Here is a 19351-nt window from a genome sequence, read left to right as displayed (position 1 = left end):
CCAAATGGCAAGTTTGTTTTGCTACAAAAATAGTTTTTTAAGTTAGAGCATATTACGAGTTATGAAACATTTTTCTCATCTAATGAAGTTTGGATCAGCAATCATTCGGGGTCCCTTTATCAGGTTCAATTTTTGTTGATCTACTTTAGCCTAAAATCCTGAATGTTTCTGCTTTAAAACAATCTTGATATTTCTTGCAAGCAAATATTTTTTACAAACTATCTACCCAGAACAATTCAGACACCAGAATTAAATATTAAAGTCATAACCATAAAACATTGGAGCAGAAGTATTCAGCCTATCAGATCTATTTCGCTATTCAATGAGATTGTAACCAATCTAATAATGCTGAAATTTACTTTCCTGCCTTTTCCCCATAACCCTTGATTCCTATACTGACTATAAATGTGTATTTCAACCCTGAATTGTACTTAACGACCAAGACTGGATAGCCCTCTCAGGTGAAGAATTCCACACATTATTGACCCTCAGAAAAAAAAAGTCTTCCTGAACTCTGTCTTAATTAGGCCACACCTTACTCTGAGATTATGCCGTCTGGTCCTAAATTCTCCTATATGTAGAAATAACCTGTCTGTATCAATGCTGTCAAGCCCCTTAGAATCTTATATGCTTCAATAAGATCTCTCATTCTTCTAAATTCTAATGACTACATGCACAACCTACTTAACCTCTCCTCATAAGAAAATACCTCCATACCTGGGATCAACTCTACCTGGGAACCTTCTTAGGACTGCATCTATTCTATTATATCTTTCCTTAGGGGTTAAAAACTGTTCACAATATTCTATGGGTTGTCTGACTAATGCCTTGCGAGGCTTAGCGAGGCTTAATAGTTTTAGCGAGGCTTAGTATTTTTATACTCCATTCGTTTCTAAATAAAGGTCAACAATCCATTTGCCTACCTTCTTACCAGCTAAATTTGGATGCTTGCTTTTTCTGATTTATGTTGTCTTGCAAGACCTCAGGGCCAACTAGATATGCATATCAGTAAACATGACAGGAGATTTGAATAACCATCCTTAACAAACATGACTATATCAATACAATGCTTGCCATTCTAATGATAAATCTAAATTCATAGCCATTGGACTTGTTTCTCAGTGTGACCAGATAGCCTTGCTTAAAACCACGCTAAAGAAAATGCCAGCTGGACCTGCATAAGGCTAATATACTGCCAGGTGATATACTGTACTTGAAGTATTCATACTCACAGCTTACTGCTCCGGTGTATGTATGGACTGCCCAAGATATTCAAAAATGGCATTCCTTTCCAACCCATCTTATCTATGACTGATTCTGCACAAATGAGATGGCCTACTGGTTGGATGAATTGTTTCAACTTGTTTCAAGCAAGACTTGCATATCAATAGTAATACAGTGCCCATGTGATAATTTGATATTGATGGTCTATACAACAATGCACCACTGAAGGAAGCCATAAACATTTTCACTGAGGTACTGTATCATAGCGACTATATTCCCCACAATGGTGTGAATGATATTCATTGAACTTATGAATTCAGCAACTTGTGCAGTTGATTTGATCCTTCCCCTTCTGCTTCCTACCATCAAGCAAATTCTGTATCTATCTTGCCAGTTCCCCCTGGATTCCATGCAATCTAATCTTCCAGAGCAGCCTACGATGTGGAACCTTATCAAAGGCCTTACTGAAATCTATATAGACTAAATCTATCACCCTACCTTCATCAATCTTTCTGGTCACTTCATGAAAGAACTCTAATAAATTTATGAGGCATGATCTCACATGCACAAAACCATGCTGACTCTTCCTAATCAAACCCTGTCTTTCCAAATCCATATATATTGTATCCCTCATAATCTTCTCAAATAACTTATTTATCACAGATGTTAGGCCTACTGGTCTATAGTTCCCAGGATTTTCTTCGCAGCCCTTCTTGAATAAGGGCACAACATTCGCTACCCTCGCATTTTCTGGGACCTTTCCCGTGCCTATCGATAATGTCAAAATATCAGCCAGGGCCCCCACAATTTCTTCTCTAGCCTCTTCAGTCTTTTGGGATATATCTGGTTAAGGCCAGGAGATTTATCCACCTTTATACATTCCAATATATGCAACACCTGCGATATGGACTGTCCCCAAGATATTGCCACTAATGTCCCCAGGTTCCCAAGTCTTCACGTCTTTCTCCACGGTAAATACACAGGAGAAATAGTCATTGAGGACCTCATGTTCACTTTGGTCTTTCAGGAGTCCTATCCTCTCTCTAGTTATTCTTTTACTGTTAATATATTTAAAGAACCTGTTTGGATTCACTCTAATTTTCTCAGTTAATGCTACTTGTCAGACAATGGCTACCTGGTGAATCTACCTGGTTTAAAAAAATAGCTTGAGAATTAACTGTAAGTCATCATGTAATGGGTGCATTCTTCATTGAGCTCTACTGCCAATTAGAGTTTGCTTGTTTACCAATCAGCAATCTTCATATAGCATAAATGTTGTTAACCTTTACATTGGTGTTCCTTGCAAATTGTCCTGATGAATGCAATGTGAAAAACTTCCAAAAAAACTTTATATTTTCAAGCATATTCATATTCTGATTCCTTTCTTCCAAAAGAATATTTTTGAATAACAAACAAAATAGTTGTGAGTTAACTTATCCAAACTATATCTATTGTATCATTTTGACTTAGAACATAGATCAGTACAGCACCGTACAGGGTCTTCTGCCCTTGATGTTGTGTTGACCTTTTATCCTACTTTCTTCAGTATTTTTTTCCTCCTCTTAAAGCAAATCCTGCACCACATCTGTGAACTTACTAATGACTTTTGCTCCATCAGTGGAAATGGCAACCATCAACCCCTACAGAAACAAATTAATCATGTTTGAGGCATTCAATAATTACATTTGCAGACTTAATTTGTAATTCTCTCCATTTTAAGTTTGTGATGACTTTTCTTATTTTCCTAGTCAGTAGCTGATTTCGGTAAGCAAGAATGGTAATTGAAAATTCTTCATCCAATCAATTATGAAAAGTTAGCCATTGATATTCGTTCTGTGTTATTTCCAAATAACGGCTAAGGTTTTCGATTGAGAAGAAAAATGCCAAGTAACTTAAAGTCTCCTTTATGTTTTTTTACTGCCTGAGGCTATTTGGCCTGATTCCTGTTAACAGGAAAGCTGCCATACAAAGCTAACCTTGTTCTCTGCTTCTCTTGCAGACAAAGAGCACTTGAAGGAAGGGGAAAAGTTGGAAATGGAACTGGCCACTATGCGTTCAGCAAATGAGGATCAGCAGAGGCGCATTGAAATCTTGGATCAGGCATTGAACAATACCCAAGCCAAGGTGGTCAGGTTGGAGCAGGAGGTGGGCTTAATGTTTAATTTGATTTGATTGACTTTAGTTGATGGCAGCCAAATTCAACACTGTTGGCCACAATGCAATCAGTAATTGATATCCAATTAGAAAACTGGCTGGACAGTTCAGTGTGTTTGTGCAATGGTACGGAAATGTCAAAAGATATCTCATGAGGAATCAAAACTAAAACTCCATATTTTAAGGATGTTTTATCCATCTATTTAAATCCTGTCAGCTGATCTTCCTTTGTGTCTTTCTTTAAATCACTTTTTGGACAAATTAATGTCTTTATTTTTCTTTAGATATCAAGAATTTTCAAGCAGTAGCGGTGAAAATCTTAAAGTTAAAATAATTGTCTGTAATGAATAAAGAATTTAGTATCTTCTCTGATTAAGTGCAGGCTTAATTAATAATCATTTGCTTTTGGCTGTCTCAATTTGGTGAGCGGAAGCCTACACCAGTCCAAACATTGCAACTGCTTTTTTTCTGAGTAAACACCCAGCTAGTTTAAACAAAAAGAACCTTCTATCCCATGGCCCATCTTTGAGACTATTGCAAAGTATATAACAAAAAAAATACTACAACTTCTTGATTCTCTAACTCGTATGAAAAATGTATTTCTAATCAATGAAATTGCCCTCTCTGCAGACTTCTTGCAACCACTGAAGTTTACAAAGCTACTTTTGGCTTCTTTAATTAAGTAACTTATTTATCAAGAAGCCACAGATGCATCATCCAGGGCTCAATACTTTCACTTCTAAGTCTGATTTCATTAAACGAATACCTTTGAAATGTTTGTACTCCAGGTCTATTTGAATTAGACTCACTTAAATTTCTCAATTAGGTGTTTCCATTGAACATTTAAGTTATATTCCTAAAATATGTGAAAATGCAGTTCATAACTCATAACAAGAACATGTTTGTCAATATACAGTGTGTAGTACATAAATCTATTTATCAGCAGCTGCAGGTAGTCAAGAGGGAATGTGATGTTATTGTGACAGTAGGGAAACCTGTCACCAAAAAAAAGGATAGGATAGGATACGATATATTTCTGGATGCAAGTTTCAGGAAAGGTAGGAAAGCAAAGAAAGTAGGATGGGCAATACTTGATTGTGGAAAGTATGACATTGAACGAGAAAGAGTTGTTCTAGAGAGAGATCAAAGACAATGTATTTGCTTTGAGCTAAGATACATTAACTAGACCATTACATGATGTGGAGGTGCCAGATCATGTGGTGGGTGGACTGGGTGGACAAAGTTAAAAATCATGACACCAGTTTATAGTCCAACAGTTTATTTGGAAGTACAAGCTTTCGAAGCACTGTTCCTTTGTCAGATAGCTAGTGGAGTAGGATCATAGGACACAGAAATCATAGCAAACAACCACAGTGTCATAAACTGATGCAATATATTGAACAGACCTAGATTATTGTTAAGTGTTTCATCGTTTAGAATGGGTTGCAGATTTCAGTTCATTAATATGTAATTCTCGGAACTTCTTTCAAGTCACATTTCTGAGATAAAGTAAGTTTTTATAAAAAAAAGTGACAGCTCAGACAATGCATTAAAAGTGTGAGGTTAGAGTCTGCATGTATTCCAATCTTGAGTCAGACTGGTTATATTTCCAAGGTAGGAATTTATAAAATGTCACATGGATTATAAAAAATCAGGTTACATTCAGCCTCGGATCTTCAGGTGACCATTCTCCAAGGTGGACTTCGGGATGTGCAACAATGCAGATGGACGAGCAGAGGCTGATAGTCAAGTTTGGTAACCATGAGGATGGCCTCAAGCAGAATCTTGCATTCATGTCACACTACAGGTGACCCTACTACACCATACACACATGCACGTACATAAGCACACATAAACGCATATTGTTAGATACTCATATACTCACGCAGACCCTCTCACTTACACATGCTGTCTCTCAGGCACACACACACACACACACATATACTCTCACCTACGCGCACACCCTCTCACAGGCATATACTCCATCACACTTATGGACTCAAGGTGAGAGCTGAAAAGTTTAAGGGGGATACACACAGCAAGTATTTTATACAGAGGGTAAGTGCCTGGAGCGCTTTGCCAGCAGAGGTAATAGAGGCAGGCATGGTAAATTCATTTAAGATGCATCTGGACAGATGCATGAGTAGGTGAGGAGCAGAGGGATACAGATGCTTCGGAATTGGGCGACAGGTTTAGACAGTAGATTCGATCGGCTCAGGCTTGGAGGGCTGAAGGATCTGTTCCTGGGCTGTAAATTTTCTTTGTTCTTTGTTCTTCTTTGACATGCACTACCCAGCAAGCGCGCACACACATGCACTTTCACACGTTCACACACACACACACACACACACACACACATGTTCTCTCCCTCTCTCCCACATGCAGACATATACTCTCACTCTCTCTCCCTCACATGAATGCACACACATATATAAGTCTATCGGGTGAATTTGCATTTGTAGAATTGTATTCGCAGATACATTCTATTTTGTTCAAAAAGCACACAATCAGTAGGCAGTCAATATTTTTTGATAATCCATGTGATATTTTATAAATTCCTAATTTGGAAATAGAACCAGTCTGACTCAAAATTGGGATACATACAGGCTCTAACCTCACACCTGTAATACATTGTCTGAGCTGAGATGTCACCTTTTTTTATAAAACGCTGTGATCTTTTGCTATAAATTCTGTGTCCTATGATCCTATTCCACAGCTACCTGATGAAGGAGCAGCGCTCCAAAAGCGTGTACTTCCAAATAAACCCGTTGGACTATAAACTTGTGTCGTGTAATTTTTATTTTAGACCATTACACTACTGGTTGTATTTTATAGACTTGCAACTAATGGGAAAGACTTGGATAAACAAATTAGCACAAAAACTAGATGGTATTATGATTGGCAGTTTTAATTATCTTGGTATAGACTATGATATTAATAGTATAAAGATATCGATAGGGACATTTCTGAATTATGTTCAGGAGAATTTTCTAGATTCAATTGATGCCAGCCTCCTCAAAGGAAGTATTGCTGCATCTAGTTCTGACAAATGAAGTATCACTAATGCAACATTGCCTTTGAGACAAGAGGCCTGTGACCAGTGGTGTGCCGCAAGGATTGGTGCTGGGTCCATTGCTTTTCATCATTTATATAAATAAATTGGATGCAAACGTACTAGTATCATTAGTAAGTTTGCAGATAATACCAAAATTGGAGGTTTAGTGGACAACGATAAATGTTACCTGAGAGTATAATGGGATCTTGATCAGATGGACCAATGGGCCGAGGAATGGCAGATGGAATTTAATTTAGATAACTGTGAGGTTCTGCATTTTGGAAAGGCAATTCAAGGCAGGATTTATGCATTTAATGCTAAGGTCCTGCAGAGTGTTGCTGAACAAAGCGACCTTTGGAGTGTAGATTCATAGCTGCTTGAAAGTGGAGTCGCAGGTATATAGGGTAGTGAAGCAGGCTTTTGGTATGCTTTCCGTTATTGGACAGAGCATAGAGTATATGAGATAGGAGGTTGTGTTGCAGCTGTACAGGACATTGGTTAGGCCACTTTTGGAATATTGTGTGCAATTCTGGTCTCTCCTGTTGGAAGGATGTTGTGTAACTTGAAAGGGTTCAGAAAAGATTTACAAGGATGTTGCCAGGGTTGGAGGATTTGCGCTGAATAGGCTGAGGCTGTTTTCACTGGAACATTGGAGTCTGAGGAGTAATGGCATAGATGCCTATGAAATCATGAGGGGCATGGATAGGGTGGGGGAGCCCAGAACCAGAGGTCATAGGTTTAGGGTGAGAGGGGCGAGATACCAAAGGGACCTAAGGGGCAACTTTTTCACACAGAGGTTGGTGCACGTATGGAATGAGCAGCCAGAGGAATTGGTGGAGGCTGGTTCAATTATAAAATTTAACAGGCATCTGAATGGGTATACAAATAGGAAGGGTTTAGAGGGATATGGGCCAAGTGCTGGCAAATGGGACTAGATTGATTTAGGATATCTGGTTGGCATGGACGAGTTGGCCGATGGGTTTGTTTCCTTACTGAAGATCTCTATGTCTCTCTAACATTTTACGGAATAATGATAATAGCATAATAAGTTTTGAATTGGCTATAGAAAAGGACAACATACAATCCAGAATGTAAACAATTAATTGGTGAGAAATGATATGCCCTATGAAGTTGGAATCAGAAGTTGCCAGAGAAGACTATAATGTTACAATAGGCTACCTTTTAAAGAACAGGCAGTTCAGATATAGATAGGGTACATTAATAATAACAAATGAAAACCTGACTGAATATGGAGAGTTCACAGGGTAAGTAGACATAAGAAATATGAGAAGCAAGGAGAGAGAATGAGAAGAGACTGGAAGCCAACATAAAAGGGACTTCAAACATCTCAGAGATAGGTAAAGGAGGAATGGGGTAAATGAGGCATCAGAAATGGGATTTATGTCTGGAGGCAGAGCTACTAAGAAAGAAACTATCACCCAAGATGTTTTGAAAACAGAGGTACTTGGTACACTGTTGGTCTAAAAAATGATAGAATGATAAAGAAGAGGAATTAGGAAAGTTGCCTCAACCACAAACTCATAAGTCACCAGGAATGGATGAAATGCATCTGAAGATACTGAATTGATCATAATCTTCCAATCCTGCTTCGATAAAGGGATGATTCAAGAGGATTGGAGGATTAGAATTGCAACTCTGTGTTTCTGTTTCAAGTGAGGTTATAAAGATTCAGCCTAGTATCTAGAGCCAATGAGTTTAATCTTGGTGGTGGAAAATCCTTTAGCAATGTTAATCTAATTCAAAATAGTCACTTCCACAAATATAGATTAGTTAATGAAAGCATGCATATATGAGTACATCTTGTTTAAATAACTTGAGCTTTTTTTTTGAGATATGGAGTTGGTTACTGAGAATAATGCAATTCATAGACTTTTAAAAGGTTTAAGACAAAATGCCACAAAATAGACCACCAATCAAAGCCCCAGAAGTAAGTGTGGATAGTGCAGTACAGGTACAAAGTTGACTACATGACAGGAAGCAGAAAATGGTAGTGAATAGTTTTTTTTTAAACTGAGGATGAGTATACTGATGTCATCCTTGGTGGCATTTATTTAGTTTATGTTAATAACCTAAACTTGGGTGTGCATGGACAATTTCAAAATTTGCACATGAGGCAAAGCTTGGACATATTGTGAATTGAGAGGAAGATTGCGATAGACTCTAAGAAGATGCAGACTAACTGGAGTCATAGGGAGACAAGTAGCAGGTGCCATTTAATATTAGGAAGTACACAGAGATTTTGATACGAAGGATGACCAGCAGTATTATAAATTTGAAAAAGATATTTTATTGTAGGTACAATAATGCCACATTACAAATGTAGAAGTCAATCAGAAGTAATTTATTAAACAAAGGCCTTTGGGAGACCATAAGCATCTGACCACATTGCGGTCAGACCTAGGCTCTCGCAGATTACAGACAAGTATCAAGGTTTATACAGAACCACAAGACACAGATCATGCCGTTTGAGTTCAGAAGGCCTTGCGGTTTTACTTAGTAACAAAAAGCAGAAGTTATGGCTGTCTCAGCTCTGCTGCATAACCACAGAGGTCCTCCTGCAATAGTCTGTTTGCAGCGAATCTCACATTATAGTTTAAAAATTAAGGCTCAGTACGAATTTAATTTTAACCCTTCATTTTCCATCTTCAATCCCCCCTTGTGGTCAGAGACAATGGGGGCCATGGACTCTAAACCACTTACAATCAAGTGAGTTCCTATCACCCTGTGGGGGGTGCCGGACAGAAACATCAAATTGAAGACTAGCAGCTGCCTTACACGAGCAATTAAGATTTTACAACTTGAATTGAAAAGTGCCATAAAGACACAGCAAACAATTACAATGACAACGTGAACAATCAGTGCATGCTGAATATAAGAGCACCAAGAACCACCTAATAGCCATTCCAGCCACCCCGGGGGATTATAATTATGAAATTGCTTCCCTTCCTGCCAGATTTTATCAGCCTGCAGGTGTATGCGAAATGCTAGGTTAGTTATATTGTCTGAAGTGTCTGGAATATAGGTGTAACACTCAGGGCCAATAACAACACAGATGCCACCCTGTGACTCTCGTAAATAGTCAAGGACCAGACATTTCTGCAAGGTGACAGGGGTATCTCTGTATCTCTGCAGTTCATAATCACTTTTTTAAAGTCAATTTCTCCATAGATTATGTGTCACTGTCTTATCGTTTAAACTATGGTCTTGTGTCCTTCCCAAGCCACACAAGTCCATTTGCCAAGTCAGTGTACATATCTGAGGCCCATTTTTCAATGCAAAAACCTTTTTTTTACAGCATTCACACAGGTTCATTACTTCTGAGGTAACAATCACTTTTGCACACTTACATCGGTATCCCAAGACTTTCATGCATTCTTGACCCCCATCTGATCTTATCAAAAGATCTATGAGGTTTTACTTATCTCTGCACGTATAGTCCTGATGCCTCGGTTAGTGGCTTGAACACCAAGTTCACCAAGGAAAGACAAGGACACAAACAGTACGAAGAGAAACCTATCAGTTTAGTTCTCTCACCTAAACTTCCTTTTCACTAAAATGCATGGTAACCTCAATTACCATTTCAATTCATTCCCACTTGTTGTTTGTTCTTTCTTTAAATTTACCCATATATCTTAACTTACTTTATGGCTCATTCTAGACATTTGATATGTTCCTATGCAAATTTTGACCAAATTCAAAGTTCTGTTTTGAGTTCTCTTAAAGCAATAACTTGTTTCATAAGTTTAAACATCTTAGGTCAACACAATTCCGTTGACACTCCCCCCTAGTGACTACTAGGCAAAGGGCCAGGGTGAAAATCAACAAAATATTACAAAATGTATTGAATGGAGTTATACAATGGTCCAAAGGCTATATCGCCCACTCACAACAATCTGCACTCCTGGTCCACGCAACCAACCTGCACTCATGGTCCACATACAACAAACTGCACTCCAGGTCCACATGCAATAACCAGCGCTCCTGATCCATGCGCAATAACCAGCGCTCCTGATCCACGCGCAATAACCAGTTCTCCTGGTCCATGTTCAACAACCAGCACTCCTCATCCATGCGCAACAATCGCGAAGGACGACCCCAAGCTCTGAGATGAATCACTCTGAAAAGGAAAGAGAGAGTGAGGATCCTCAGTCGGTGCCTGCATATTTCTTCAGTTGGGACCAGTGTTTCTAGACCACCTTCCCTCATATTTCAAGCGCACTTATCACCGCTAATGATAACCTCATAGGGACCATTCCACATCAGGTTAAAACCAGGCTTAGTGGGTAGAGTCTTAACTACCTGCTGATGGGACATCTGGACAATCCTCTAATTGCCTCTGTTCATTTCTTCCTTCCTGTTTGTCTTTAACTGTTTTATGCATCCCCTTCAGTTGGAGTTTCATAGAACATAGAAAAGTACAGCACAAAGCAGGCCCTTTGGCTCACGATGTTATGCCGAGGTTTAATCCTAATGTAAAATATAATAACTTAACCTACGTACTCCTCAACTCACTGCTATCCATGTGCATGTCCAGCAGTCGCTTAAATGTCCCTAATGACTCTGCTTCCACCACCACTGGCAACGCATTCCATGCATTCACAACTCTCTATGTAAAGAATCTACCTCTGATATCTCCTCTATACTTTTCTCCTAATATCTTAAAACTATGACCTCTCATACCAGTCAATCCTGCCCTGGGGAAAGGATGCTACCTATTCCCCACATTATCTTGTATACCTCGATCAGGTCTCTCTTCCTCCTTCTCTCCAGAGAGAAAAGTCCGAGCTTCTTCAACCTTTCTTCATAAGGTAAGCCCTCCAGTCCAGGCAGCATCCTTCTTTGCACCCTCTCCAAAGCCTCTGTATCTTTCATATAGTAGGGCGACCAGAACTCCAATATTCCAAGTGTGGTCTCACCAGGGACTTGTAGAGCTGCAGCAAAATCTCGCAGCTCTTCAACTCGATCCTCCAGTTAATGAAAGACAAAATGCCATATGGTTTCTTAACAACCCTATCCACTTGGTACTTGCACACACAGATCACTCTGTTCCTCCACACTGCCAAGGATCCTGTCTTTAATCCTATAGTCAGCATTCAAATTCAACCTTCCAAAATGCATCACTTCGCATTTATCCAGGTTGAACGCCATCTGCCATTTCTTTGCACCCTGTCCATGTCGCGCTGCAGCCTGCAATAGCTCTCGATACTATCGACGGCACCTCCAACCTTTGTGTCATCTGCAAATTTACTAATCCACCCCTCAAGCTCCTTATCCAAGTCATTTATAAAGATTACAAGGAGCAGAGGCCCAAGAACAGAGCCCTGCAGGACCCCACTCAACAGTGACCTCCAGGCAGAATACTTTCCATCTACAACCACTCTCTGCCTTTTTGTCAGCCAACCAATCCTGAATCCAGATAGCCAAGTCTCCCTGTATCCCATACCTCCTGACTTTATAAACGAGCCTACCATGGGGAACCTTATCAAATGCCTTGCTGAAGTCCATATGCACCACATCCACTGCTTGACCTTCATCGACTTGTCTTGTCACCTCCACAAAGAACTCAATAAGATTTGTGAGGCGTGACCTGCCCCTCACAAAGCCATGCTGACTGCCTTTAATCACACTATGCTTTGCCAAATAGTCATAAATCCTATCCCTCAGAATTCTTTCCCAAACCTTGCTGACGACAGATGTAAGACTGATGGGTAATGGATTTGGAGGGGTGGCAAAAGGGCAGCCTTCCATTTCGCTCTTGTCAGGTTAGAGGTTGATTGTGGATTCCCTACATCCAGCATTTCTACAAGGGCACCTTTAATATGTAAAATCATATTTCCCATCATTACTATAGGTACACGGACCCTTAAGGGCCATGCGGCACAGTCTTTGGCTGCTATACATTTGGTCAAGCCGTTAACTACGTGCCCCTCCGCAGTGAAATAGTATCTTATAAGTCGCTGTTTGCTGCCATGGATCTAGGTTACCACCACTGAGTAAAAGCCCCCCCTTATTGTTGCAGTAAATGTGGAGGTCATCTAGATAAATGTAAACCTGGGGTAGACATAGGTGCATTTGTAGGGCAGTGCCCATTAAGGACAAAAATTACCACCAACAGCACCCTCACATTCACGGGAATGAATGAGTAAAAGATGGACTTTGTTACATGTCAACTATACATGTTATTTTCATGGGTTCTTAGTCATTGTGAACAACAATAGAAAACCTGCTCACATCTTTTGCAAGAGGAGGATTCGTGAAATTGTTGGCCACAGATAAACAGCCATCGTTCACCAGCAGGGAATTTGAGTATTTCCTGAAGTTAAATGGGATTCGACATAGAAGGACAGCCCCATATTATCTACCATCCAACGGGTAGGCAGAAAGAGCAGTCCAAACTTTGAAGGCAAGCTTAAAGAAACATCCTGTAGCATCACTAGCTACCAAATTGTCCTAGTTCCTATTTGACTGTAGAAGTACCCTTCATCCAACTACACGGATAGCTCCAGCAGAGTTGCTAATGGGGGGAGGACTTGATTTGATGTTGTTACATGTACCTAAGTATAGTGAAAAGGTTTGTTTACGAGCAGTTCAGGCAGATCATAGGGTGAAAGGACATACAGATCATAGGGTGAAAAAAAAATTAGACGTAGACATGCAAGTTATGTCACACAGGGCATATGCTAGGCAAGGTCAACATTATTTGAAGTTAGATAGTCCATTCATCAGTCTAATAATGGCCAGGAAGAAGCTGTTAACGAACTTGGTGCATGTGTTCAAGCTTCTGTATCTTCTGCCTGACAGAAGAGGTTGTAGGAGAGCATTACCCGGATCCAGTGGATCTTGGATGGTGGCAGCCTTTCCACGGCAACAAGCTGTGTAAATAGAGTCCATGGATGAAAGCTTGGCTTCCATGATGGTCTGGACTCCGAGCCAGGTTAAATCTGTTCTTCCTGGATCTGGAAGGTGAGATTGGCACTCATGATGCTGTTCAATGTCAGACACAAAACTCTGCTAAGCGAGAGAGACAGTTTGATACAGGAACCATGGGTAAAAGGCATGGTCGAGTAAGGTCAGGTCCAGTGACTTATGAAGTTCAGGTAGGTGTGATGGCCCTGAACATGCATGTGAACCATAAGAAAGCTGCAAACTCATAAATAGTGTAGGAACAAAATGTCCCTGGCTCCTCGACCACCATCTGACTGTTCTGGAACTCATGGGTTCTCCCTCTCCATCAAGCGTTGAAGATACCTCTGAATCTGAGATGGACACGGCAGACCTTGCTGTCTGAAGAGGATAATTAATTTCTTCTGAAATGCTCTGGGAACAAGCCATGACTTACTCTGCATTACACACCATCTGTATCAGAGGCGGACTTGGAGGAACCTGACTCAGTGCTAAAACGCCACAGAAGAAGAAACAAAAAAAACTGGGCTACATCCTTGAAGTCAGAGGGGGAAGGATGTAGTGGTTGTAGTGAAGTCAGCCAGGTGGACCTCAGAATAGGAGTTCCCTGATTGGGGCTGTTAACCTCGTCCAGTCACGGAGCACTGGCTGACAGATATGAACAGGAGTTTCAGAGGTGGCCCTGAGGAAGCTGGATCAGTGTCAATGACTCTCCATGTATAAAGGGTGACTTGGTGATGGAACACTGGCCTCTGGAATTATTTCATTGTCCACTCATTCAAAGGCACTCTTGTCTGAAGAACCAGGCAATTTGGAGGGGATAGCCTGCTACGAGCCCCACTGCCCTTGAACATGACATTCCCATGCACCCTCCCCTACTTTCAAATTCTACATTTGAACACTCACCCATTCTGCCCCAGCCACCACCCACCACTACTAATTCCTTCCACCTGTGCACCTTGTTGATCAGACTTTGGGAAAGAGTAGTATCAGCAGCAAACACTTCCCTGATAATGTTGCTGAGAACAAAAACTCTCGGTGGGTGGGACCTCTGCTATTTGGGCTCTTTGATCCTGGGTAATCAGCCTCCCGCTGCCATGTTAAATGCACAATTTGCCCAAAATGTGGCAGGCATTAAAGAGACAACATGGGAGTTTTGCCAGTTCTCCAGTCAGCGGCTGAGATGCCTATTGTTTCCACAAGATTCTGCAACCAGTTTTCAGATTTTGTACACTTAGCTTATCACTTGTACACTTAGGATATCAGAACACCCTGACACCAAGTGCCATAGCCTAAATATGGAGGAGACAATTAGATTACTTACAATGTGGAAACAGGCCCTTCGGCTCAACAAGTCCACACCGACCCTCCGAAGCGCAACCCCCACCCATACCCCTACATTTACCCCTTTAACCTAACACTACGGGCAATTTAGCATGGCCAATTCACCTGACCCGCACATCTTTGGACTGTGGGAGGAAACCGGAGCACCCGGAGGAAACCCACGCAGACACGGGGAGAATGTGCAAACTCCACACAGTCAGTCGCCTGAGTCGGGAATTGAACCCGGGTCTCTGGCGCTGTGAGGCAGCAGTGCTAACCACTGTGCCACCGTGCCGCCCCAAATCAGATTGAGTGTTGAATGTGGTGTACTTTTCCAAAGACTTTAAACATGTTATGGCCTGAAAAGCAAGCTCATTCCTAGTGCCACCATGATGTTGATGTTTGCTTTCTGTTGACAGTTGAGGAAGAAACAAGTGTATGTGGAAAGGGTAGAGCGACTGCAACAGGCCTTAACGCAGCTGCAAGCAGCCTGTGAAAAGCGGGAGCAGATGGAACGGAGGCTACGCATTCGGCTGGAACGAGAGCTAGAATCTCTTCGAGTACAACAGGTATACCTGCTTTCAGACATCCTTTTTCTGTAAGAAACTTCAATGCATCATCACATTATTTGCAGTATTAATAGTTTTTAAAATTGCAGAGTTTTAAGGACAATTTTAATTGTATGAGATGCAAAGATTGACAGATTAAAAATTATTTGCATTTAGGATACTTTTAAATTGTCTGTTTTCTCTTAGTTTATTATGAGGATTTTCTGTTCACTGTTAAAGTTAATCCTCAAGCTTTTTGCCACAATTAGATACCATTTCAATGTTTTTATTAAGTACAGTTAACATAACAAATATCCCAACACCGAGGAGTTATTAGGAGAAATGATTAATCGCAAGTTGATTTAACACCTTTCCACAACATCTTGAGATGTGTTAAAAAGATTGAGGGATACTGATGGTGAGGTTTGGGGAGGGATTTCAGACCTTAGGGCCAAGACATTGGAAGCAAGTCCAGAGATGTGTGCGAACGAAGAATTAGAGGAGAGACCAGTTCTTAAGGGGATGGAAGAAATCAGAGATTGGGAGGACTGAAGCTTACATTGTATCAGGAAACCTTAGAGTTGAATCTCCATTCACACAAGATCACTCTGACCACCGCTTTATTTCCAGATTGCATAGAAATTTTAGAACAGGAACAATAGTTAACCTTGACATAACTGAATTGGAAACTAATTTTAAAAAAAATTTAAACACACCACTAAGGGCATCCAAGATGGCAGCAATCTAGAAATATCATGTTGCAGAGCTCTGCACCATGTCTAGAGATGCCAAAGAAGGGAGCAGGTGCATCCAAGGCCGGGTCTGCAGCCCAGCCTACAGGATTCTCAGACTCGATTTCCTTCCAAGTCCTGGTAAAAGAGCTTGTGAAATATTGCGAGATGTTGGGGAAGCAGATAGAGGAGAAGCTGGCCCTGATCTCTATCCCTGAACAGCAGCTAGGAGGCCTGGGGAAAAGGACAGATGAGGTAGAATGCAGAGTCACAGTGGTGGAGGCTGATACTGGTTCCTCCAAGAATAGGATCCAGGCCCTGGAGACACAGGTCCGTAATTTGCTTGGCTGGGTTGATGACCTCTAGAACAGGAACAGGAGAAAAATATTCACATCGTCGATCTCCTGGAGGGTAAGAAAGGTGAGCGACCAGTGGAATTTATTGAGGTCTGTTTGCCGAAATTCCTTAACTTGCAGGTAGGAATGGGAAGCTTGAAGATTGAGAGGGCTCACTGGGTCATGAAACAGAGGTCAGGTCTGCACCAATGTCTTTGTCCTATCTTGGTGCGGTTTCATCACTATCGAGATAAGGAGAGAAATGTGGAAGCTTCCAGAATCCAGGGGAAGGTTCTGAAGGCCTTAGTTTACGAGGGCTCTAAGATCATGTTCTTCCAGGATTTCTCTGCAACAGTGATCCAGAAAAGAGAATCCTATGATGGCTTCAAGAAAAGACTGAGAGCGCTTGGGATCCAGTACACTCTGAGGTATCCGGTAGTGCTTCAGATCATCTTAGATGGATCTGTACATCTCTTTGACATTTCGGAGAAGATGAGACAAATTAACTTAATCTGAACAATTCAGTATGTACAAATAGTAGTGTTGTTTTGGTGTGTCTTTACTTTTCTTTAAAAAAAGAGCAAGTCCAGTCAGAGCTTTCTTTTCCTATTGTTTATTGGTAATAATCTGGTCTAAACTATGCTGGGGGGTGGCTAGAATGTTTATGTTCAATTTCTAAGTGAAGTTATACCAAAGAGTGGGTAGAGTACTTACTTGTTTTTTTTTCAAAATTTCTTTGTTCACGTTGTTATTCCATGGTGTATTTTCTTTCTTTGCTGCTCGTGTTTGTGGTGCGATTCTAGCTAGAAGGAAGGAAAATGGTTGGGATGGCTATATGCCTACTTACGGACAGTTTATGCCCAGTTCAGGTATTTAATTGCCCTGGCTCCTATTTTGGCAGTGGGATAGGAAGTTGGGTTTTAGATGCCCCCTTTGGGCAAGGGGTGAGTTCGCTATTCAGTGCCATCGGCACTTTATATGTTAGTTTTCTTTTGGTTATTGTTGGTTATAGTCTTTGATAGCTTTGTAGGTTTGTTAACTGTGGTGGGTTTAGTTTATGTAGTGTTTTGTTAAGTTTGATGGATCTTGTGACACTAAGGCTCAGCGATTTGTGGTTTGAGTTCTTCGTCTCTGGAATCTAACTGTTACTGCAGAAAGTTATGGCTAATAATTTGATTAAATGGTGTACCTAGAACATCAAGGGGAATGACTCACCAATTAAGAGGAATAAGGTACTCTCAAGTCTTAGAAAGGAAAAGGAGGATATTGCTTTGTCACAGGAGACATACTTGGATGATAGGGAGCATTTGAAACTACAGCAGAATGGCTTTGATCGGGTTTACTTATCATCTTTTAATTACAGAAGTAGGAGGATTGGCTATATTGGTTTGGAAGCATTTCCCATTTAAATTACTGGAGTATATTAAAGACACACACTGGAGGTTTGTAATTCTCAAAGTCCTGATAAACGGGGACGAATATGGCGTTCTAAATGTTTACTGCCCTCCAGCCCATTCCCTCAAATTTCTAGTAGATATATTCTCTAAATTGATCAGTTTTGAGTCTTGGCATATCATTATAGGGGGAGGTTTTAATTGTCTTTTGGATCCCACAGTAGACAGGTTGCCCAAAGGCCTCTCGATACCCTCTGTACAAATTTATTAATTTGTGGATCTGCGTGTAGAGTTAGGATTGGTGGATGTCTGGAGATGTCTCCACCCTACAGGCAGGGATTTTACATTTTTTTCCAATCCACACATATCACACCAGTATTGTTTTTTTTTCTCTGACCCTCATGGCAACCCTGGACTTGGTGGCATCTTGTACGATTAGTAATATTACCATCTCCGACCAGTGCACCTGATGGTTAAGATTAAGGATGCTATAGTGGGCTCGAGGCACTGGCGGATGGATTCCTTTATCCTTAAAGATAATAGGTTTGTGGAGTACTTGTGTAAGGAATTTAGTGTGTTCCTAGACATTAATTCAGGCTCAGTTAGTAGCCCGTCTGTCCTTTAGGAAACTGCCAAAGTCTAAGCCAAGGGTTTAGTTATCTCCTACTCTGCCAGCAGGAAGAGGCAGAAGGGCGAGCAGCAACGTCTCCTTGAAGCACAGAAAAGGCTTACTTTGAGAACTCCTCTTTGGCCAAGCTACAGAGGATTAAGGCGGTGTGGTTTGCATTAAATTCCATGCTAATGCAGATAGCAAAGATGGAGCTTACTTTTGGAAAACAAAGGTTGTATGAGCATGGTGGCAAACTGGGCATGTACCGAGTGTATCTTGCCAGGAAAAATAAAGTGCCCCCCTCAAGTCGTTACTTTGATTAGGGAAGGGGCTGGGAAGCTAACATGTGATTCCAAAAAGATTCATAAACCTGATTAATTCAGATTTTATTCTGAATTATACCCATCTGAGGGTTATGAGGAGGGGTGGACCAAGATGGAGTCTGTTTTCATGGATCTGGAGCTCTCCGGTGTGACCCCCAAACAAGAGTCTTTTCTCAATGCCCCCTTATCAGAGCAAGAAATGCAGGAGGCTGTGAAGAAGCTTCAGAGTGGAAAGGCACCCGGTCCTGATGGACTTCCCAGCTAATTTTATGAGCAACTTGTCAGGCCTGATGCTCAACATGTTCAATGACACATACAGTCATGATCGTCTCCCGCCATCTCTAAGAGAGGCCAATATTTCGCTTATTCTTTCAAAGGAGAAGGTCCTGGAGGACTGTGCTTCTTACAGGCCCATTTCACTCTTAAATGTAGACTTTAAAATTCTTTCTAAGACTCTTACACTAAGGCTGGAAACTTTGTTACCTTCTATTGTTAAAGAGGGTCAGACAAGTTTCATAAAGGGCTGCAGATCCTCCAATAATATTAGGAAGCTGCTCAATGTAATTCAAGCGTATCAACAACAGTCAATACAGGGATTGGTGATTTCTCTAGATGCAGAGAAGGCATTTGACCAAGTTATACTCTAGAGCGGTTTGGCTTGGGCGAAGCCTTTATAAGATGGGTGAAGGTTCTCTACAGTGACCCTGCAGTCATCACCAACAGGGTACAA

The 19351-nt window shown here is 40.9% G+C and overlaps 1 protein-coding gene across 4 annotated transcripts in view; it reads left to right on the top strand.

Moving 5' to 3' along the window:
- Window positions 1-19351, top strand: part of LOC122550565 (angiomotin-like protein 1) — a 260953-nt gene that overhangs the window by 207349 nt on the left and 34253 nt on the right. For all 4 annotated transcript variants that reach the window (XM_087988016.1, XM_087988017.1, XM_087988018.1 and 1 more), the window contains 2 exons: window positions 3224-3369; window positions 15100-15249. In XM_087988016.1, the coding sequence (XP_087844142.1) occupies window positions 3224-3369; window positions 15100-15249 (296 nt within the window). The remainder of the gene's footprint in view (window positions 1-3223; window positions 3370-15099; window positions 15250-19351) is intronic.

This window comes from Chiloscyllium plagiosum, unplaced genomic scaffold (assembly GCF_037043375.1).
Source record: "Chiloscyllium plagiosum isolate Xiang-an unplaced genomic scaffold, Cpla_swu_hap1 HiC_scaffold_6, whole genome shotgun sequence".
In the NCBI taxonomy this organism is placed as follows: domain Eukaryota; kingdom Metazoa; phylum Chordata; class Chondrichthyes; order Orectolobiformes; family Hemiscylliidae; genus Chiloscyllium; species Chiloscyllium plagiosum.
Note: the sequence above shows the minus strand (reverse complement) of the source record. Positions and strands in the feature narration are given on the sequence as shown.